This window comes from Mus caroli, unplaced genomic scaffold (assembly GCF_978045245.1).
Source record: "Mus caroli unplaced genomic scaffold, Mus_caroli_1 scaffold_10, whole genome shotgun sequence".
NCBI classification, from domain to species: domain Eukaryota; kingdom Metazoa; phylum Chordata; class Mammalia; order Rodentia; family Muridae; genus Mus; species Mus caroli.
Window position 1 is genome coordinate 106,979,748 of NW_028227265.1, and position 22,647 is coordinate 107,002,394.

The window sequence follows — 22,647 nt, forward strand, 5'->3', positions numbered from 1 at the left end:
CCTTCTCTGGATCTCTGCTATACTAAGTTGTCTGGCCCTGGGAGGTTTAATTACTCTCCTAAATTTTACCAGCTTGTTTGTAAGTGGAGTTGTTAGGAGAGTAAGTGAGGATGATGTGTGGGTAATGCTTTTACCATAGTGCCTTTGTGTTGTAAGCATTCAGCAAATGTTGGCAATAATTTGAAAGTGGAAGAAGTGGTAATGAGAAGCAGGAACAGCTGTTTGTGATTGGTGACACTGAAGTGTTGTGTTTATGTTAGCATCTGACCACGAGCTAGCTGGGCACGTAGAAGAATCAAATGCAGGAGAACCCAGTCTGTGTCTGCCTTGTTTCAGTTACTAATTGGGAAATGGAAACAAAATATGCTGACAGGAAGGAGATAGCCAGATGAAATAACATTTTTATTACACTTATTTTGTTTGTACATGTGTACACATGCATGTGCCATATTTGGAAGTCAGAGGACAACATATGGGAATTCTTTGCTTGTACCATGTGGGTCCTGGAGAACAATCCAAGGCCTTAAGCTTGAGGGCAAGTGCCTTTACCCACTAAGCTACTTTGTCAGCCCTGAGATAGCACACATTGGTTCATAAAACATTGGTCAGAATTGGTGGTGAAGTCAGTACCTATTTCGTTTCCTGAACTGTGGCTTGGGACAGAGCTGGACTGTGACTCCTGGAGAACCAGAGCCCTCCCTGTGGCAGAGTGTAGCTCTGTTAGAGAGCACTTGCCCAACATAGTCAAGGAAGGAAGGCCCTGGGGTCTGTCCCCAGCACCACGTGGCAAAAAATTTTGCTAGAAAAATTTGATAGGATGCTCCCAAGTTCAGGAACTTGCATTGGTAACATAGTTTGGAATGAGCACTATATATTGGACTACTTTCATGAGATATTTGAAATAGTAGAATTTTATGAGCAGCCAGTGTAGTGAAATGGACTGAAAGGGCTTGGTTTCTATGGAAGAAATGTGATAAATATCTTGTAAAAGTTTAAATGTATATTTCCTTTTCCTATACAGTTCTCTTTCTAGGAACTTTGTTGGTACCAAGTCATGTAAAGTAGTAGCATTTAACACGCAGTTACTAGAAATTCGTATTGTCCAGCTTTAGGAGGCAGATGACCTTAATCCTGATATAGTCTTACCGTTGCAAACTATGCACCTGCAAAGCATTGGGAGAGCTCTGTTGTTACCAATAGAACTCTCCTTCAAGTTCATTAAGACAAAATGAGAAGCAAACGAAGAAGAGTGTGCCTTGTTAACAAGGCCTTAACTTCTGTTGCCTGCTCCTGGGGGGACAGAACCAATGACTGTCCTGTGTCAGCAAGAATTATACACTAAGAGTACAAAGTTAGTCCTGCAGTGCATCTGTTATAAAGAACTCTGGGTAACTATGGGACAAGTCAGGGCATTGACATTTCATATTGTACCCTTACCTTTCAAAATGTTCATCATCAGAAAGTTGGCATGCACGGCCAGCTTCACTCATTGTGGTTGAAAATACTGGAAATGTCCATTTTTCCCCCATACTGTATCTGCTTGCCTGCTGCCTTTTGACCTTGATGGATAGAGAAGCAACCTGTGTGGGCTCACCCTACCACAGCTGTCCCTTGTCACACATATGGAAGGAAGCACATTAATGCTTCTCTTGCTTTGTGTGACTGATGGTGTTTCTGTTTCCACCCCCAGCTTTGGCAGCATGTAAACAGCCTTTTGCCAAGAACTCAGGTCACCGCTGAGAAGGCTGCCTTAAGGGAGAAGAATATCGGAGGACACCAATGCCAGGCGTGTCTGGAACAGTGCTCAGTACAGGCAGCATGAGACGTTCTGTGCCAGCCTCTGTGTGCTACTGGCAAAGGCTGGGGCTCTCTGGGTAGGAGGGTCCTGGGTCAGCCAGCATCAGGAGCCCCCTCAAGGGAGCATGGGACCAGCTATGAACTCTTTACAGTGAACTCAGTTTTAGCTTATGAAGGAATTTTAAGTAAACGTTACTTAATTTCTACATACTGACGTTCGGCAGCCTTGGGTGTGAAGTGCCAGCAGCTACCCTTGTCTACTGGAGTTTCAGGATTCTTCTGGCACCAAGGCGAACTCTTCTTGGTACTCTGACAATACAGATCTTTAGGACAAATTTACCCGCTGAATGCTTTGGGGCAGGAGGAAAGTAAAACCTTGGAAGCAGCCACATAGCTGAACAGAAAGCTGTCCCAAGCTTGCCGCTCGCTTGCCCGGACACTCAGTCAGGACTCAGGTGCTGCTCCAGCCGACTCACCACAGATTGTCATCTGTGCCCGGGAGACCTGGCACTTCTGGAGTGCTCCTGTGACCCTTCTGCAGTTCTGCACCAGAGCTCTATTCAGGCAGTTGGATGACATGAACTTTGAGATGGAGTTTGTCACCCGTGAGGGACTGGCTGCCTTTCCAAGGCTTGTGCTATCTGAAGGGACCATCTGAAGGACGTGTTTGTGTGTGGAAAAGAGGGCACCAGCCTGACGTGCGTCCTCCACCATGTTCCTGTTGCTGCCTTTTGATAGCTTGATTGTCAACCTCCTGGGTATCTCCCTGACCGTCCTCTTCACCCTGCTGCTTGTTTTCATCATCGTCCCTGCCATCTTTGGAGTGTCCTTTGGTATCCGAAAGCTTTACATGAAAACCCTGCTAAAGATCTTTGCGGTAAGTTGTGCTTCTGCGATAGGTCTCCTCACTGGGAAGAGAAGGAAGGACATTAGCAGAGAGAATGGTTCCTTTACCTTCTGTGCCACAGAGTGGGGCTTAGACACTGTCACATGCAGAACAAGTAGTAGGACATAAGGCTGCTCATGCGCTCATTTTTCCTGTCGCTGTAATCTGAGGTAGAGTCTTGCATTCATGCAAAAAGAATGCACAGAGCCCAGGCAGTGGTGGCGCACGCCTTTAATCCCAGCACTTGGGAGGCAGAGGCAGGCGGATTTGAGTTCAAGGCCAGCCTGTTTTACAAAGTGAGTTCCAGGACAGCCAGGGCTACACAGAGAAACCTTGTCGGGGGGGGGGGGGGGTGGAGGAAGAAAAAAAAAAAGAATGCACAGAAAAAAGAGCATTTGAATTATTTTCCAAAAAAATAGAGGCTATGTCAGAACTTAGCGTTCTGCTGAAGAGAACTGGTTGTGTTAAATGGAAGCAGATGAGAAGCAGTATCTCCTAGAAGTTGATCTGTGCCACAGGACTAATATTTAGACAGAGTCGCTAGCTACTTTAGTTGCAGGATCTGTTTTAAATAGTTACCAAATTCTCAGGAATTCTTTTCCACAGCTGAAACTGCAACCTTTGAGCAATACCATGATAATATGATGCACTTACTCATGTGGTATCTTACAGGCTTTTGTGGTTTGGTTTGCTGGTTCAAGCCAAGGATTCAAGCACTCCGCAGTCTTTATTGTTTCCATTTTCCTTTAGTTCCTTTGAACTCTGTGGTAATTCACTGTCCTTACAAGAATAAGGTGGGGCTGGAGAGAGAGTACAGGGGTTAAGAGCATGTCCTGCTTCTTGCTGAGGACCCACATGTAAATCCAGCACCCACAGCCAGTGACTCATAACTGTGGGTCACTTCAGGCCTCTGTGGGACCTGCACCTGTGTGCACAGACACAGATATGCACACACACACACATAGTTAAAAATTATTTTTAAATAATTGAGGCCAAATAAGCAGAATATAAACCCAACCCTTCTAAACCCAGCCGGGTGGGTTGAGTTTGCTCAGGTTGCACAGCCACGGCCTCTCGAATTGCCACTTGTTACCACTTGAAAGGAAGCTCTTACAGTCCCACTGTTGGGGAGGATTTCTAGTTCAAAGCCAGTCTGAACTAGTATTTTGTGTGGATGGAGTCATACATGATCCATGCACACTTCTGTCTGGCCTCTCTGACTTGGTGCTGTCATCGCCTGTCTGCATGGCAACCATTATCCATGCACTTCTGAGTTCTGTGTGGGGCCTGCACGGTGATTTGCAATTGCGTTCATCCACTGAGGAGCTGTTTCCACCTGTGGGCTGCTGGGAGTGGTGCTGCTGTAGACTCATGCTGGGAGTATGTCAAGAATGTAGAGCTGAAGCTGGGCAGTGGTGGCACACGCCTTTAATCCCAGCACTTGGGAGGCAGAGGCAGGCAGATTTCTGAGTCTGAAGCCAGCCTGGTCTACAGAGTGAGTTCCAGGACAGGCAGAGGTACACAGGGAAACCCTGTCTCCAAAAAACAAAAAGAATGTAGAGCTGATGTTTGACTGTGTGTGGGTACACGAGTGTGTGTGGGGCCTGAAGCTGGTGTCACTCATCTTTCTCAGTTGCTCTTCTACCTTATTTATTGAAGCAGGGGCTCTCAGTCAAACCCAGAGCTTGATGTCCACCTGCTCTTTCTAGCCAGTATGTGGTGGAGATCCTGTCCCTGACATCTGAGGCTGAAGTTACAGAGGGGCCACCATGTCTACCTGGCACTCATGTGGGCTCTGGGGATCCAAATTCTGGTCCTGGTTGCGTGTATGTCAGGTACTTTAAGCACTGTGTCATCTCTCCTGCCCCTATAAATGGCCATTTTTAAAACAGAAGTCAGAGCTGCAAATCTAGGGCTCCTCTTAAGTGCTTAATTCATCTTGGATAACTTTAGGGGAGGCAGAAAGCCTAGAAGACTTGTATGTCCTTTCCTGAATTGGACAGCCAACCAGATGTCTCAGTGGGTAAAGGTGTTTGCTGCCAAGCCAGATTACCTGAGGTCTATCCCCTAACCCATATGGTGAACAGAGAGAGAGAGAGAGACTCCCTGAAGGTGGTCGTCCTCTGACCTCCACTCGTGTGCTCTGTGGCACGTGTATACGGACTGGGTTAGTCAGGGATCTCTAGAGGAACAGAGATGACTGCGTGAGTACATATGTGCATACATACATACATACATACATACATTGAGAGAGGGGGGAGGGGAGAGGGAGAGAGAATTAAAGTGGGTTACAGGCTCAGTGACTTAGCTAGGGTTGCTATTGCTGTGATAAACACCAGGACTAAAAACAGTGTGGGGAGGAGTTATTTGACAGTTACATGTAACAGTTGTCCATCAGAAGCAGTGAGGGCAGGAACCAAGAGGTAAGAGCTCATACACAGGCTGGGGAGCAGTGCTACTTACTTAACACTCCCCCCCCCCCCCCCCGCCGTGCTTGTTAAGCCTGACCCCACCCACAATAGACTGAATCCTCCCACGTTAATCACTAATTAAGAAAATGCCTTACAGGCTTGCCTACAACCTTATCGGGACATTTTCTCACTTGAGACTCTCTTCTCTCAGATGACTCTAGCTTGTGTCAGGTTGACATAAAACTAGCCGGCACATCTGGCTAGTCCAGTAATGGCATCTATCAAAGGACAATCCAAGAATCTGCTAGTTCAGTGCAGTTAGCTGAATGTCTCAGCTGGTCTGCAGCGTGTGTTCTGACACCAGTGAAGGAACACTGCAGCAGCAGAACCGATGAACTCAGCAGGGACAGGGCAAGCGGCAGAAAGCGAAAGCTGTCTTCTTCCAAGTCCTTTGTGTAGGCTGCCCCAGAGGTGTGACTCAGATTGTGGGTGGTTCTTCCAACCTCAAATCATCCAGATTTAGGGTGGGACTTTGCACATCAGTTACTTGAGGAGTACTCCAGTCACGGAAGCGCCCTCCTCCCAGGTGTGCTCAGATGTTTGGCTTTAGTTAATTTCGGATGTTTTAAAGTTGATAGCCAGGTAAACTCCTTGGTGGGTAGAGTGTTGGATGTTGAATCTTTATGCATGCCAGGTTTGCTCTGGTACTGAGCAAATAAGTCCTTCTCATAATTTTGTTTTAAAAATACACATTCAGGGCTAGAGAGATAGCTCAGTGGTTGACTGATTGCTACTTTCTCAGAAGACCTGAGTTTGGTTCCCACACCCACGTCGGGCAGCTTGCAGTTGCCTGAGCTCCAGATCCAGGGAAATCTGATGCCATCATTTGGCCTCTGCAGGCCTTGCACTTAGCTCTTCCTGCCTCTGCTGGGATTAAAGGTGTGCATGCCACCATGCCCACCCAGCTTAATAGTGGGGTTTTTAAACCATTACATTTGGAGTGACTTTATATAGTAGTAGATAACCAGACAAATACCATAATGTCAACAAAATCATAATCATGCATGTCTTGTAGTTTACATATCTTATTGTTGTTGCATATTGCTCTTCAGTCTTTGACAATTGACATTCATAATTTATAATTATGTTAATAGTGTGGACATACATTTTATGTCTACATGTCATTTCATCTCATTAGTCATTTTCACTTTTTATTAATTTTCATGACAATCATTAAAACTCTGATAGTTCAAGTACACTGACCTGTGTTTTTGATGTTGCTAAGCAGCTAGTCAGCTGTTTTATATTCTACATCCTATCAGGAGAAAATACTTACCCACCTGCCACAGAGAGGCCCATGCCTGTCCGTGACTTCCTTAAAGTAGTTTTCTGTTTGGGGAGGTTTTTGCTTCAGGTGTTCTCTATACAGCTCTATACAGTGGCAGTAATATTTTTGGAGTGGAATTTCTAGGAATTGACTTTCAATTAGATTGAAGATAATTTGAAGGGAGGGAAAGAAAAAGAGCCTGAAAATAAGCAACAAGGTGAAGATAAGCTGAGTTTTGCTACCCAAATGGAAGGAGTCCATGAGGTCTTGCAGGCTGGTCAGTGTTTAGTTGCAGTCGAATTTGTTGGAAAGTTACAGAAAACTGTGGTATGAGCACGGAGGCTGAAGACAGGATTGCAGAGGTGGCGGGCCAGTGTGAGGCAGTGCACTGGGGTTCTCAGCTAACCCTGAAACCTAACCTTGATCAGTAAACTTTCTAGTGTTGTTTGTTGTCTGGGAGGGAGTTACAATTCCTACCTTACATGAAAGGAGTGAGAAGGTCAGGTGTTGGAGATGAGGATGATTTCTGACAGTGGAGGTGACAGGAAGAACTTTAGGGTTGTTTACAATTTTTATTTATCCTTTGACTTCATACATGGATGCAAGCATCTCGATTGTACCCACCCCAAACTTCCCGTCCCCATGTGACCCCGACAGCATGTTCTCCCTCCGCCCGCCTTCATCCTCATTCTTTTTTATATCCCACTGAGTTAATTAGGTCAGGGGCCATCTACCTAAGCAAGGCCCGCCTCCCAGCAACCACACCCCAAAGAAAAGTAACACACTCTTCCCTAGCCACCATCAATCTGCCAGTAGCTCCTCATAGCTCCTCAGCGAGGGGTGGAGTCTCGTGAGCCTTTTCTGTGTGCGTGCTGCAGTGTGACTATCTTCATCTGGTGACCATAGCCACAGTGAGCGCATGAGTGCAGCAGCAGCCATACCACCCCCAGCAGGCAGCCCTTCACAGCGCTGTCCTTACTCTCCATCATCTGCAATGCTCCTTGAGACCTTGAGGATATGGATAGGCACCCCACACAGGGCTGACAACCAGACTGTCATTTAGTCTCAGCACATTGACCCACGTGAATCTCTCTATTAACTGTTGTCTAAAGATAGACACCTTTTCTACGAAAGCCGAAGGGGAAGGACCACAGCTATAACGGCAGCAAACACCCAGCATTCTAGAGCTAGGAGAACTCAGTGGAGAGTCACTCCTGCAGCAAACAGTAACCCTACACTGGCACCACCGCTGGTTTTCTGGCTGGAGTTGTTGATTTCATTGTCTCACTATGGAAAACAGAGAGAACAACAGAATTGGGAGAAAGCACGCCGAGGTTTATTGAGAAGTATAGTAACAGCTCCCTGCTGCTCTTACTTTACAGGAGAGGTCCCAAAAATAACTTGCCACATAGCACTCTAGATGGGATGATTTTATATCTTGGGAAGGGGTCACTTTGTCTCCACCAGTACATAAATCAGACTTCAAGTTGGAATGAATCTGGTTGACTAATTTGAGTGTATTTGGGGTATTCTCGTTGATTGAGGGATCAGGTAAAGAGCACAGACTCAGAGAAAGTCCACTGAAGTCACCAGGGAGGAAGAAGAACCCTGAGGTAAAAGAGCAGCCTGGGGATGTGGCAGGCAAGGCCTTGAGATTTTATCTCCCAGACTCTCTGTCCCTCTGGCTGATCGCCAGTTGCATCTACTTCTGTGTTCTCGGAGTTTGCTGTCTCATGGACGTGCACAGATACTTTAGTTCAGTTGATCCCCAGAATCCACGTGGTGGAAGAGGAGAACCAGCCACCCCCGCACGAGTTGTCCTCTGACCTCCTCATAGGTTCTCGTCTCCGCCATCCCCTCTGCCCCCAACCTCCTACACACAAATAAATGATGGCAGTGGGCATCCCTGCCGGGGTAAGGAGTACTTAAGGAGGCAGGGTTAACTAGCCAGGTCTCAGTGCCTGGAGGCAGGTCTAAGCAGTGAGGAAAGCAAGCACCCTGGGTGTCTTGACTTAGCTCTGCACTGATGGGAACTTAGTATGTGTTCCTGCTTACAAGCTGGAGGCTCCCAGGGTGGGTTACTGATGAAGACTGTCACTCTTGCTGTCACGTTACCATCTCTCTCCTCAGTGGGCCACCCTGAGAATGGAGAGAGGAGCCAAGGAGAGGAACCACCAGCTGTACAAGCCCTACACCAATGGTAAGCTTAGGTCCTTTGTCTACAGGAGCCCTGAAGTAATACCCTCAATGCCACTGTTTGTGGACTCTTAGCACAGTTTCCTGTAACAAAATACCTGAAAGTACTTTGCAGAAGAAAAAGTTTGACCTTCAGGCAAGGGCTGGGCAGATGGCTTGCTGTGCGGTTACATGGGTTGGACCCCCAGACCTGTGAAAACCTAGGTTCAGTGCCATACCCCTGTAAAATCCCAGGGCTGATGGGTGGAGACAGGCAACTCCAGAGCTTGAAGGCTAGCCAGTCTAGCGGTCACCTGACCTCAGGTTCAGTGTGACCCTAGGAAAGGTGTGTTGTGGTGGAGAGTGATAGGGAAAGGCACCTCTCCCCCTGACTCTTGCACGCACACACAGTCTCTCTCTCTTCTCTCCTCTCTCTCTCTCTCTCTCTCTCTCTCTCTCTCTCTCTCTATCGCTCCTCTCACTTTCTCCCTCTCACAAACACAAGAGAGAAGAAAACCTGGGTAGAAGTAGACTCCCATTGGTGAGGGCCCCTTGGTTACACTGCTGCCTGGCAGATGACAGCACTTGGCAGGAGTGTGAAAAAGGCAGGAGGGAGGGGAAAGTTGGTTCCAGTGTCAAGGAGTGCCCCAAGACAATAGGAAGGTGTCTGGCTTGCTTTTTTACACACAACCCGATTTAAAGAGCTGGGCACAGTGGCACATGCCTGTGGTCCCAGCAGATGGGAGATGACAGTAGAGGACAAGGAATTCAAAGGCATCCTTAGCTGCGTAGTGAGCTCAATGCCAGCTACTGCTACTGAGAGCTTGTCTCAAACGAGAGAACAAGCAAAGCAAGCAAACAGAAACCCACCAAAATCCCAATCTGATGTGGGAGTGAATGACCCCGCAGAACCCACCCAATCAGAGCAAGGACAGTGCTTCTCTACTTGGGAACATGGGTCCCATGACCTAATCCCATGGGCTAGTCTTACACTCTTGTCAAGTGTTGTTTTCTTGACAACAGGGTCTGCCTGTATAGCCCTGGCTGGCCTCAGACTCAGAAATTTGATAGCCTATGCCTCCTGAGTATTGGGATTCAGGCGTTTGCTACCACACCTGTTGGCTTTTATTCCTTGATAGTTTCATACAAGTATACAGTGAATTTTGACCTTTCCTCCCTACTTCCCTGTCTCATCTCCCTTTCTTCTGCTGAAATCCTTCTTTCCAATAAATCTCCTTCCCACATACATGCCTTTTGTGTGTGTAAGTGACCCACTTAGTTTAAATAGTGTTGCTGGTATGAGGCTAAGTGGAAGATTCGATACTGAAACATGGTAGAACCTACCGCTTAAAGCCTCAGCACATCTCAGCACTGTTGAAGTGGGGGCCACCTCTTTCTGCTCATGAAACTCTGGAGAGAGTGTATTAAATTCACATCCCAGCCATGGCACCTGTATCCTTTGTCCTGTCAAACACAGAACACAGTCTATATACATGTTCCCTTGTAGCTTGCCACCTGACTATGGATATTGTTTGGGGTTGGTTTTTTTGTTTGTTTTGTTTTGGTTTTGGTTTTGGGTTCTTTTTGTTGTTCTTCATTTGTTTTGTTTGTTTTCAGGAATCATTGCAAAAGATCCCACTTCTCTGGAAGAAGAAATCAAAGAAATTCGTCGAAGTGGTAGTAGTAAGGCTCTGGATAAGACACCTGAGTTCGAGCTCTCTGACATCTTCTACTTTTGCCGGAAAGGAATGGAGACTATCATGGATGATGAAGTGACAAAGAGATTCTCGGCAGAGGAGCTGGAGTCCTGGAACTTGCTGAGCAGAACCAATTACAACTTCCAATACATAAGCCTGCGGCTTACCATCCTCTGGGGCTTAGGAGTGCTGATTCGGTATTGCTTCCTTCTGCCACTCAGGTGAGGCTGGGCCTCGGAGGCCAGATGCCAGCGCCCTACCTCTGTGCACGGCTTATCTGCCTCACTGCCGTGGTTCCCATTTGTAAAGGAGGGTAGTGTTTCTCCCCACGGCTAGTCCCTTTCACCCTTGGAAGGGTGCACTGGGCACCGTCTCTTACATTCTTTACATGTCAGACTGAAATAGCTTGCTTTCTTTTCTTTTGATTTTTCTTCTACTTTTACTTTATTTTTTGAGACGGGGTCTCACTGTGTAGCCCTGGCTGTCCTGGAATCAGAGAGATGTGCCTGCCTCTCTGCCTCCTAAGTCCTGAGATTAAAAGGTGTGCACCAGGAACTACACCCCAGCTAGGAGTAGGATTTCTTAAAGACCATTGCTAGCTGGGGCACTGAGCTGGACAGAGAACAGGATCTGCTTCCCGGTCCCTCCTTCCTGGGCATAGCCTTTCCTGAAACTTGCCTGCCTGACACAGAAGCAGCATTGATCTCTGCTTCTCTGAGCCCTGCTCAGTCTGTCTTGCCAGATGCTGGCACCTTCCAACTCCACCTCCTTTCACAGAGAGCTTTTACTTTTGCCAGGGTATTTAGCCTAAGCGAGACCAAACACGTGTTGGCTGTGGCACCTGCCTAATTCTGAAGAGACAGTGCAGCCCCCATACACCCCACACTCCACACCCCACACACACTGTTCACTGTCTGCTTGGAATTGCCATTCTCTCACAGCCTGGGATGCACTTGGCAGGTCCTACATATGTTCTTCATGATTCCTGCCTTCATCTTCACTATGCACTGATAACTGTTGGGTTTGATATGTTCTGTCTTACAGGATTGCGCTGGCATTCACGGGAATTAGCCTCTTGGTAGTGGGAACTACTATGGTTGGATACCTGCCAAATGGGAGGTGAGTGGGGTGGGTGTACACACCGGCACGTGCAAGCACATGTCATGGAGGCAGACCCTGGAGGCAACTGCCACTTTACATCCACCTCAGTCCCTGAGTCTAAGGTCATTAGAATAACCGTGAGTGTAGTGGGGTCTGCAGTGATGGCTTTTGTTTTCTAATTAATATGATATAGTAGCTGTGTGTACTAGTTCTTGGAATTCAACCCTCACTGTCTTCCCATTTTCAAGAAAAGAAAGGCAGTTACCATAAAAGACACCAGGCTTAGGTATTAACAGGTTTTTATAGCGTGGGTTTTTTTGTTTTGTTTTGTTTTTTTTTTGTTTTTTGGGGTTGTTTTTTTTTTTTTTTGCTGGAGATGAAAACCAGGGCTCTGTATGCTGGCAGGCTCTCTGTTGCTGCTGCACCCCAGTCTTTAAGATGTTAACTGCTGGGTTCTGCTAGCTCCATAAGTGGACAGATGACCTAGAGTGAGAGTAGGTTTTCTTTCCACCCACCTCCCTTAAGGAAACTCTTAGGGTATAATGGGCCTATAGACAGTTATTCTGCTGGGGCTGGTAAAGAGAGGGGACCTGGTGTGGGTGGTGGGTGAGGGACAGGAGTCTGACCGTGCTGGGGATTCTAGGCCTTTAGTTTTCAACCATCAGCTGGTGAACGCCATCAAGTTCCGTCCTGTCTCGCTGGTGTGTAGCTATAACGATGCTAAATAATTACATTTGCAAGTGTTGCCATGAACGCTCACATTCCTACAAGGACTCTGTGCACTGCTTATGCACATGAACGCCTCAGCTGTCGTGTTGTTTCAGATTTAAGGAGTTTTTGAGTAAACATGTTCACTTAATGTGCTACCGTATCTGCGTGCGAGCCCTGACAGCCATCATTACGTACCACAACAGGTGAGGGGACTTTAAATTAACTGGAGGGAGACTCCTTCACATTTGGCTGCTGATGCTTTTGCAGTGAGAGTATATTCCAAATACATTAATTCATGCTGGTTTTTTTTTTATTGCTTTTCATATATTTCATACTCAGGAAAAACAGACCAAGAAATGGTGGCATCTGTGTGGCTAACCATACATCCCCCATTGATGTGATCATCTTGGCCAGCGACGGCTACTACGCCATGGTATACAGCTTGTGTCTGTGGTTTTCTGATCAGGACTAGACAATCTCTAGGTGCCCCACATAGAACTTCCTTGATTAAGGGTTCAGACATGGGAACATGCTTTTGTATGCAGGTTCCAGCTTAGAGTCACCCTAGAAGCTGTTGAGTAGAGTGGTTGAGAGTATGGCTGGAGATCGGGTAGCGTCTTTAGACTGCTGAGTAAGGGAAGGGAGGGAGAGTCTTGAGAACCCTGAAGGGAGAGATCTATTTCACACCGTTACTCAGCTTTCTGTGTGTAACTGGGGTAGCTTCTGGTACTGCTGCTTATGGGGGACTCACAACCAGGGGTCTAAAGAGTGGAACAGAGACTGGGGTATTTGTTTTATGGGATCAGGGTCCTCCCCAAGTGCCGATGTTTGTGTGAGTGTAGCTTCACTACTGATTATTCCTCTCTGATATTAGGTGGGACAGGTTCACGGGGGCCTTATGGGTGTGATTCAAAGAGCAATGGTGAAAGCCTGCCCCCATGTCTGGTTTGAGCGTTCTGAGGTGAAAGATCGCCACCTGGTGGCTAAGAGGTAAATGGCAGAAAGTATTTTGGGAGTTGTTATTCCTTTACTCTGAGCCTATACAGTTCTCATAATAAATGATTTACCAAGTACGTTATGTTTTCATGATACCATTCCCAATAAACAAATTTGGAACTGTGATTTTTGTGGGGGAGTTTGTTTTGGGTGGTGCCAGGTGGGGCAAATGGTCCATCACTGAGAGACACTGACTGCAAGCCAAAAAGACTTACTGCTATTTGCAACTGACAAGGTCCTTGACACTTCCTCTTCTTTCTTTATCCTAAAGACTGACTGAGCATGTACAGGATAAAAGCAAGCTGCCCATCCTCATCTTCCCAGAAGGTACAGAGTGGCCTGGGGCGGGGGTGGGGGCATGGGAAGTGGTGCGCCTCCGTGTGGGAGAGCGTACAAACGTGATGCAGGGAGCTCTCCAGCCACTCAGGCATTGGCCTGAGGCAGGAGAGAAGGGATAAGGAACTGCATGCTGTGGACCTCCCATAAGTGTGCACTCATGGTCTGGGGTGACGGCAGCTGTGTGCTGTTTGAGGACTATCTTTAATGCTACAGAAACACTGGGTAAAGTGCAGAAAGGACGTGTTTTCTCTTGCCTGTGTTTCAGGAACCTGCATCAATAACACATCAGTGATGATGTTCAAGAAGGGAAGCTTTGAAATTGGAGCCACTGTTTACCCTGTGGCTATCAAGGTACCAAACCTCAGAGGCCAGCTTCAGTGCCCAGGCGGGAGGGAGGTGGGACCTGTGAACTAATCAGCTATGCCCTCCCTGCGCCAGCACTGCCAGGCCTTGTGGCAGAGCAGTGAAGAGGAGGGTGCCAGGCTCAGCACACAGACGTTTGTTAAGCTCTGTGGCTGTGTCCCTGCGTCCTTCAGAGACTTCCTGGAGTTCCAGGCACTGGTGGCACAGGCAAACTGGCTGCCAGGAGCAGTGTAGGGTGGTTAGCTGGAGGTAAGGAGAAATGGATGGGTCCTTGTCACACTCCTCCCACTTTCCACTCAGTGTCCGCACTCCAGGAAGAAACGTGTCCTTCTAACCAACCGCTTAGACTCCCTGGAGACATGGGATGCTTCAGCCAGTCAGCTTCCCTGAATCTCTCAGTCCCCTCACCCCTCTACCCCTTATATCCTAGTACATATGTGTATTATTTCTGAAGGAATCTGGACTTCATGGTATTACTCCGAAAATAGGCTGTTTTCAGCAATGTCAGCCTACCTAAGCTGACTTTTTAGAGCAAGATGATCAGTTTCAAACAACTCAGTGTAGCCCCAGCCTTTTCGATGTCTGTTGTCAGCAGAGTGTTGTAGAAATGTGTCCCAGTTGGTTTTCCACTTGCCAGTATAACTCCTGGGTAGTCAGGCAACACCCTCTACCAACAAAGCAGAATACCAGGCCTGCTAGTAACTGAACACTGGCTGTGGACTGACCGACGGACAGGCCTGGGTGGCCCATCCACAGGTGTTGCATGATGTGCCAAAGAATAATAGTCTTTGGCAGGATCTGCTGTGAATGTAGAGATGGAGACTACGTGGCACCTGCGTTAGGCAGGGTCTCTAGAGGAGCAGAACTGATAGAATGAGTCTCTGTGAGGTTCATTAGAGGAGCTCACAGCCTGTGGTCCAACGAGTCTAACAATGGCTGCTCCCAGCAGGAATCCAGTAATTGTTCAGTCCACAAGGCTGGTGTCTTAGCTGATGTCTTCAGTATGTGCCAGAATCATGAAGAAGTAGGTTCTAACGTCAGTGACAGTGACAGAAAGCAGGCAAAAGGAGCGAGTTTCCTTCTTCCAAGTCCTTTATAGAGTCTGCCAGCTGAAGGAATCGCCCAGATTAAAAGTAGATCTTCCTGCTTCAAATGGTTCAATCAAGAAAAGAAAAAAAAAATTGCTCACAGCGGTACCTAGCCCCTTAGGTTTTGGTTAACTGCAGGTGTGGTCAAGTTGGTAACCAAGAACAGCCAGCACTCCACCAGTGCCATCTGCAGTCCAGCCCAGTGCAGGTGGGTGAGCAAAGGCAGGGACTCTGCTAACGGTGTTTAGTGACCTGCCAGCCCATTCTTCATCAGCCCCTGTAGTATCACCAGGGGGTGGCTAAAAGATCTGCTAGGCCAATTCTGATTTGTCATTTTATCATGGCCATGGGCGACACGAGGTCATACCGGAGGCCCTCTGCTATGGATTGTGGTTTTCATCCAGTGTAAAACATGGAATTTCGAGAGTGCTGCAACTGCACAGAGTAGAATGGATGTGAACCTCATTCTGTTGACGTGACAGTCTTCTGACCGCAGAGAGGCTCTAGTGTTTGTGAAGGCTTGCCTGCTGTCTGAACAGAGGTACCTGTGTCAGTGCCAGAGCCCTTATCTCATTTCTCCCAAAATTAAGTCACTATCCGATGCTTTTGAGAATGTCGATATTTTGAACTTTGTTTTGGTTTTCTTTGCTGTGCTGTCTGCCTGGCATGGAAAGAGAATCAGCCCGTAATAGAGGGGTTCATTTCTTGTTCTAACACAACTTCTACTCATGTATTTATAGCAAAAGAATCCGTTGCAGTTTTGAAACAGGGTCTCCATGTGTTACACAGGCTGGTCTCAGGCTCGTAAACACCCTTCTACCTGCTTTCAGGTAGCTAAGATGACCATGTTTGGCTGGCTGTGCTCTCTTTGCAATCATGTGCCATAGATTAGTTTTAAATTTTTGTTTTGTTTTTTGTGTTTGTTTGTGTTTTAAATTTTTATTCTCCCTTGTTTTTACTGGCACTAATAAATTATTGCTATCTTTTAAATTATTTATAGTTTTGCTTGTATGTATTTCTGTGTGAGGGTGTTGATCCCCTGGAATTGGAGCTACAGACAGTTGTGAGCTGCCATGTGGGTGCTAGGAATTGAACCTGTGACCTCTGGAAGAGCAGCCAATGCTCTTAACTTTGTGCCTGGTACCCAAGGAATCCAGAAGAAAGTATCAACCCCTGGAACCAGTTACAGATGGCTGTAAGCTGACATATAGGTGTTGGGAATTGAACCCAGGTCCTCTGGAAGAACAGCCAGTGCTCTTTAACTGCTGAGCCATCTCTCCAGCTCCTCTTAGTAGTATTTAAGGTGCATTCATTAAGACATGAAGTTTCTTAGTTTCTTTTGTTGTCTCTATTTCTAGTTTTTTTAGGAAAGACTGAAAGCCTGGACAGTTAAACCCCCATCTGCTAGCATGTGATCTCCATGACAGTATGCTACAGGGAGAGCAGTGGTGTGCCTTGCTCTGTGGAGAGCTTGAAGTCCTCCTCCTCTGCTCTGTGGCTCTGCAGTCAGTGCTCCTCCTTATCTGTCAGACACTGGGGAGCAGCCGCCCATGCTTGTGCGCCAGCAGCCTTCCCAGGACCCAGCTCTTTCTGTCACTTCTCAGATCCCTCCCCCTACCACGCGTTCCTACTCTGAGATTACAGCAATTTAATGGTTTGATAGCTGCAGTCACATTTCTCACAGAACCCATTAGAAACAGCCTTTTCCCTCATTAAAGTCATTGACAAACCCAAGTATCTCATGTGCTTGCCCTCACTGAGACCTCCGGACACAAATGGGTATGGACCCATTTGCAAATGTATACTGATGATTTAATTAGCAGAGTTTTATGCCCAAACAGATTCACTTTGTTGAAAGTGTAAATATATAAATTGTATTGTAACACTGAAATGTTAACAGTATATGTAAGTATATTTCAGTGTTTCTGGATCTGAAGCCTCATGTTTTCTTTTGAATGTCCCATGAAATAGTTGGCGACTGTGTTTGAAGTGCCTTTGTTTAGACATATGTCATGTACATAAGTAGACGCGTTGAGCACAGGCCTCACGAGAAAGGAAAGGATACCTGATGCAAGCACATGTTTGATAGTAGGTTGTCCTGCATTCTGTTTTTGGGATGTCTGAAGCCTGTGTTTGCCTGTGAGTGCAAGGCTCTCCGAGGCAGGAGCTGTTTGGGTGTGGCTTGAAGTTAATCTTGAGGCACCCAGGAGTGGGGCTGGAGGTCAGAGTCCCATGGTTTCAAGCCACTTCCGCACTGTTTACTGGGACTGGAGTACTTCTAACCTGGAGCCCTGCTCCTGCGGGCCTGTCACCAGCCAAGCGCTGGCCAGTGCCATTCCTTACATCCAGCCTCCTCTCCTTGTGCAGTATGACCCTCAGTTTGGTGACGCCTTCTGGAACAGCAGCAAGTATGGCATGGTGACATACCTTCTGAGGATGATGACCAGTTGGGCCATCGTCTGCAGCGTTTGGTACCTGCCTCCTATGACTCGAGAGGTAGGTGTCCCCAGGCCTGCAGTGCGCTGTGTCTATGTGCTGTGGGGACCGGGAGTCTGTCAGAGTCCTCACTCGTCCTCTGTTACAGAAAGATGAAGATGCTGTGCAATTTGCTAACAGAGTGAAGTCTGCCATTGCCCGGCAGGGAGGATTGGTAGACCTGCTGTGGTAAGTAGAGCTGCTTCCAGAGAAGGTGCACCGCTGGGGCAAAGGGCTTCCTCCTGGCACAGAAAATGAAACCTGTTGGCTTTAGAGAATTGAATGGCCAGACTCCTTTCCCTGGTTCCAACCTATAAGTGCTGTGTTGTCCTCAGGAGCATGGAGTGGTGGGCCTTTGCCTAGTCTGTTGGGGCTTCCAGACCATTTTTATGCCTAGGTAGGGACAACCTGCCTGTCTAGAAACTTAAGAGGGAAGAATGTAGACTTTCCTCTGATGTCTGCATACTATCTTTGAAAGGTAGAAGTTTCTTCTATTCTGTTATCTTGTCTCCTAGCACAGAAGGTGACATACTGTTTTTCTGTAGTCTGTAGGTCTCTTGCCACCACTTCTTTGTGCCATTGTAGTGTGAAATCAGCCAAAGAGAATAAAGACGTGAACAAGAAGTCATGGCTGTGTCCAGTGAAACTTCTTTCCAAGAGCAGATGTGAGGCAGGATGTTGAGCTCTGGCTCCATGGGTCTGAGTGTCCCACCCCCACCCCTCAGCATCTGCAGTAGTTACAGTGGAGGGAACAGGAGCCTGCCTGTGTGTCTTGCCAGATTCCCCGGGGGTTGAGCCACACAGTGCATGTGTCATGTGGCAGAGCTGACCAGTGAGCTTCCCTGCTGCTATATTAGCTTCTGTCTTTTCAGGGACGGTGGATTGAAGAGAGAAAAAGTGAAGGACACATTCAAGGAGGAGCAGCAGAAGCTATATAGCAAGATGATAGTCGGAAACCATGAGGACCGCAGCCGGTCCTGAGCCTCCGTCTTGTACTGGCTGAAGCCGCCACCTCTAAATCCTGAAGTGTGAGCCAGCTGCAGTTGTTGCTGCCACAGCCTCTACCGTCATCCCTGCCACCCACTGCTGCATCCTTCCGGACTCTGGCCCTCAGGCTGTTCTGGACTCCAGGACTGGAGCTGCTTCAGAGCTCCGTGGGCTGCCTGCTGTCCTCTAACCAGAATGCTTCTGGCTGGGACTCCCTGGGACAAAATGCCTCTTGTTCTTATAGTAAGCCTCTAAGAGGAATGCCATTAAAGCAGTTCTAGCTGGTGAAAAGGTGGGCCCTGTTCTTGCCCTGAGAGGATGTCAGGTGTTACTGTAGGAACAACCACACGCTGGTCAAGTCGGAAAAGACACTGCAGAGGCCGGTGCCTAAACAGCCTCCAGCTTAGAGCTTGAGATGTGGCAGAAAGGACTGTCTGCAGGAGTGCTCACGTCCTCCAGCGAGTGGACTCCTAAGTCCCTGTGTCCCTGCTTATGAAGATCACCAGAGGAGATAGGAAGAGCCAGTGGGCTCCTGGGCATTTAGCTAGCCCCAGGCTGAGCCTGAATCCCCCACATGACTTGTCTGTTTAATATGTCTCAGTTTCCTTGTCTGTTCCATGGAATTGCAGAGAGAGATGGTGGTGTGCCTACCTCACAGGGTTGTTGTGGGGATTCCAGTGCTAGTGTGTGTGAAGGAAATGTGTGCTGCTCTCCCAGAGACAGCTTCAGAGAGCGTGGCAGGACAAGGTCAGAGCTACAGCTGCTGCCCAGGATTTTAAACTTGTTTGTGAGTAAATAAAACTGGATGGTAAATGAATTTAGGGACTTTGCCTTCATTCCTGAGAAATGTATTTCTTGCCGGTTAACAACTTTGGTACTGGAAAATGACTGGATGGCTGGGTCTCTGCCCCACTCTGGAATGAGAAGAGGCTTGCTCAGGACAGGGTAGGCTCACGTCGGGTGTTTTTACATCTCTGTTATTCCTAGCATAGACACAGTTTTCTCCTAGATAAGAGCCATGGGAACCAAGCTGTGTTGATGAGATTGGGGGAAAGGGTCCCGTCAGAGGCATTCTGGGTTCAAGCGTGGTGGAGAACAGCGAGTAGTGCGGTAAGGATGGCGCAGAGGTGCTGGGAAGAACTGGTGAGTCAGGAGGGATGGGCACACTCCGTAGATGCAGTCAGCCTTCTGTCCTTCCTTCTGAGGTCCACCAGCTTTGAATCCCTCCAAAGGAAGATTACCCACCTACCCGCGTGCCACTGTTCCGTGATGGCACTTTTCCAAGTGATGGAGATATTCCATCTTCAGGTTTGGGATCTGAGGATGTTGTAGGAGGGCAGCCTGGCTCCCGAGACTATGAACTGATGCCACTCTGACACTTGAGGACCCTGTGGTGTCACCCTAACGTCCTGCCAGCTCCCCAGCCTCACATTTCCTCCTGCCTGCTCCATTCCCAGTGGAAAACACTTTTTCAAATAAAAACACCTCTGACTCTAAGAACAGCCTCTTGGGAACTATTTTGCAAATGCTTAAAAATAAAAGGTGGGTTGCCGCTTGTGTAGAATGTCCATAGTGTTTCAATGCTGTCCCTTGAAAATGTCTAGGGTCAGGTGTCCCTTAACACATAATTGTAGTTTATTGCTTTGACTCACGGTCTGGGTAGAGTTTTCAATCTGGTTTTGACCTGGCTCCCCTCCCACTCACCTGTGCTGCAGCAGAGAAGAATTAGGTGCAGTTCCCGGGTCCTTGCTCAGCACGCGTCCAGCTGGTCTGCTGCTTCCCACAGGCTCCTCATTGGTACAGGGTTGGTCTTACATATAAAGTCTGCACCATGGTAGAAGAAAGTAGGTTCCCGGGGACAACCTGGGTACTAGAGAGCTTCCCTCCAGTTTGTCAGCCTGCTGCTCTCTGGCCAGATTGACTTCTGAGACCTTATACACCTCTGATATCTCAGTATGTATGTGTGCAAGTGTGTGTGCATGTACATGTGTGTATATGTGTGTGTGTGTATGTGGTGGCGGGTGTGGAGGCCTGAGGACAGTCTCAGGTGTCCGTTCTTGATTTTGAGGCACAATCTCTCACTGGCCTAGGCTGATTGGCCAGTGAATCTCCTGCCTCGATCTACCTCCCCAGCATTGTGACTGAAAGTAGAATCCACCTTCTTAGGGGCTAGAACTCGGGTCTCCATGCTTGCAGTGCAAGCGCTTTATTGACCGAGCTCTTACAGCAGCTCAGATGTCAGCTCTGAGCCCTAAAATTGTGTGGTTCTGAAACAGAAGTCCATTTTGAGCTATTCGCTCCCTCTGATGAACCCAACTTGGGACACAAACCACTGTCCCCACCCCGGGGATTTGGGGCCAAACCTGCCAGGTAGTTGGGATTGCAGGTCACAGCTTTTACCCAGACATGATGACTTCTTACCAGCTTCTTAAAGAATTCGTTAATCGGGCTACTAAAATGCACCCTCACCCTCGATAGAGGAGAGAGGCCCACCGGACGGTGTCAGCCTGGCCAGGGCCCCTGTGGTAGAGCTTTGATGGAGCTGAATTACATGTGAGAACCACTCCCTTTTGGTACCCTTCAGAGATGGAAGAGCTTAGGGTTTGAGGGATGGTGGGACAGGACAACAGCAAGGGGCTTTTAGGTCTTGAACTGACTCAGGTGCCTTGTGGGGATCTGGGTCTAGAAACTCTCCTGCCTTCTAGAATTTACGATCTGGGCTGCTGGCCACTGCTGACCACTGCTGGCCACTGCTGGCCCCAGCTGTGCAGCTTAGTTGTCAGACTCAGTTTCTCCGGGCACAACATCCCGTGTGGCCTGGGCTATCCCAGTTCACGCACAGACTCTTGGACAGGCTAAGAGATGACCATCCAGCCATCCGTCTCTCACCGCACCCACTCCCCTCTCCCCCAGTCAATATGTCTCTCTCCGATGGGAAAGTTAATAAATTTTCCTCTAGATTAAAAGTATTGATTATTTCATTTGTAAACAATAAATAAAAAGGAGGGACTTTTCACTGCACAGGGGCTAGCGTCTGGTGTATTTTGCTGGTGAAATTTTGCTCACTGTTGGGGGGGTGGGCCCCTCATATGCATTCTGTCCGGCCAGTAGCATTGATTTCCTATTAGTCTCTCAGCACCACCCAGTAACACATCATTTCAGTACCTGCTATTAATGGTCTTTTGATAAATAATCACTTGTAAGTCAATAAATTTTTATTAAACACTGTAGCTCTTTGATTTATTAAAATCCGACCATGTTTGTCTGGGAGAAAAGGGATGCCGAATTGAAGTGGGGATTTTCATACATCTTCCTGACGCGGAGCAGTCACCGCACACTCCAGAGAAAAACAATTGCATTTTAACAGAAACAAAACAGCCGAGTTTGGAACTTGGGCCCAGGGAAACTTTATCTCAGTCAGGGGTGAGCTTACCCTGCCGGGAGCAATTGCAGGCCAGCAGAGTCAAGAACTTGTGTTGGCTTCTGAGCAGTTCAGTCCCTTGCTTGACCTGCCTCTGGATGGCACCGAGGGACATGGGCACGTCCCTGGGGGCACATACTAAGCAACCTTTGCTAGGGTTAAGTGGGCCCTGGATCAAACACCTGTTGGAGCAGATCCTTAAAGTGGACTGAAGACAATCGATAGGACCTTTTAGATGTCACCTAAGCCACACACATCCAAGCCAGGGGGTGCCCAGAGACAATGCATGCTGAGTACTTCTAAGACTGAGCCAGCAGCCACAGACTGCAAGGCTGGGCTTGGTTCATTGGTGTAACGGTTTGCTAACAGTGTGAGATGTTTGAGAGCAAGCCAAACAGAGCAAGCTCTGTGGCGCTGCTCAGCCACAGTCCTTACCCAGGGAGATGTTAGAGAAAGGCAAATAGGCTGGATGGCCAGTGCGTTCGTCAGAATAGCTGGCATCTGGAGCGATGGCTCAGTGGTTAAGATCACTTGCTACCCAAGGATCCCAGGTATTTTTTCCCAGAGCTGCACAGAGCAAGTTACAGCTGCCTTTATCTGCGGCTCTAGGGGAACTGGCACTCTTTTCTGACTCTGAGCACACACACACATACACACATACACAAATAATTTTTATGAAAACAGCTGGAGACCCTTTGTTCTTGGCCATCTGTCAGTACCTAGTGTGGTGGGCAGTGACAAGACAGGGGCGTGCCAAGAAATCCATGAGCCAGGTATGCACACCTTGAATGCCACCCAGCACGCTGGAGGCACAGGCAGGCGGTTCTCTGAATTCAAGTCTTGCTTGATCTACATGGTGAGTTCTAGCCCTGC

At 47.9% G+C, this 22,647-nt stretch overlaps 1 protein-coding gene across 1 annotated transcript in view; it reads left to right on the plus strand.

The window, feature by feature from the left end:
- Positions 1–19,170, plus strand: part of Gpat4 (glycerol-3-phosphate acyltransferase 4) — a 34,215-nt gene extending 15,045 nt beyond the window's left edge. The window contains exons 2-13 of the mRNA XM_085844066.1: positions 1,691–2,674; positions 8,552–8,621; positions 10,214–10,514; positions 11,338–11,412; positions 12,219–12,308; positions 12,445–12,538; positions 12,980–13,095; positions 13,373–13,428; positions 13,706–13,791; positions 17,259–17,387; positions 17,476–17,555; positions 18,239–19,170. Of these exons, the coding sequence (XP_085700192.1) occupies positions 2,510–2,674; positions 8,552–8,621; positions 10,214–10,514; positions 11,338–11,412; positions 12,219–12,308; positions 12,445–12,538; positions 12,980–13,095; positions 13,373–13,428; positions 13,706–13,791; positions 17,259–17,387; positions 17,476–17,555; positions 18,239–18,347 (1,371 nt within the window). The 5' untranslated portion in view covers positions 1,691–2,509 and the 3' untranslated portion in view covers positions 18,348–19,170. The remainder of the gene's footprint in view (positions 1–1,690; positions 2,675–8,551; positions 8,622–10,213; positions 10,515–11,337; positions 11,413–12,218; positions 12,309–12,444; positions 12,539–12,979; positions 13,096–13,372; positions 13,429–13,705; positions 13,792–17,258; positions 17,388–17,475; positions 17,556–18,238) is intronic.
- The last annotated feature ends 3,477 nt before the right edge of the window (positions 19,171–22,647 follow it).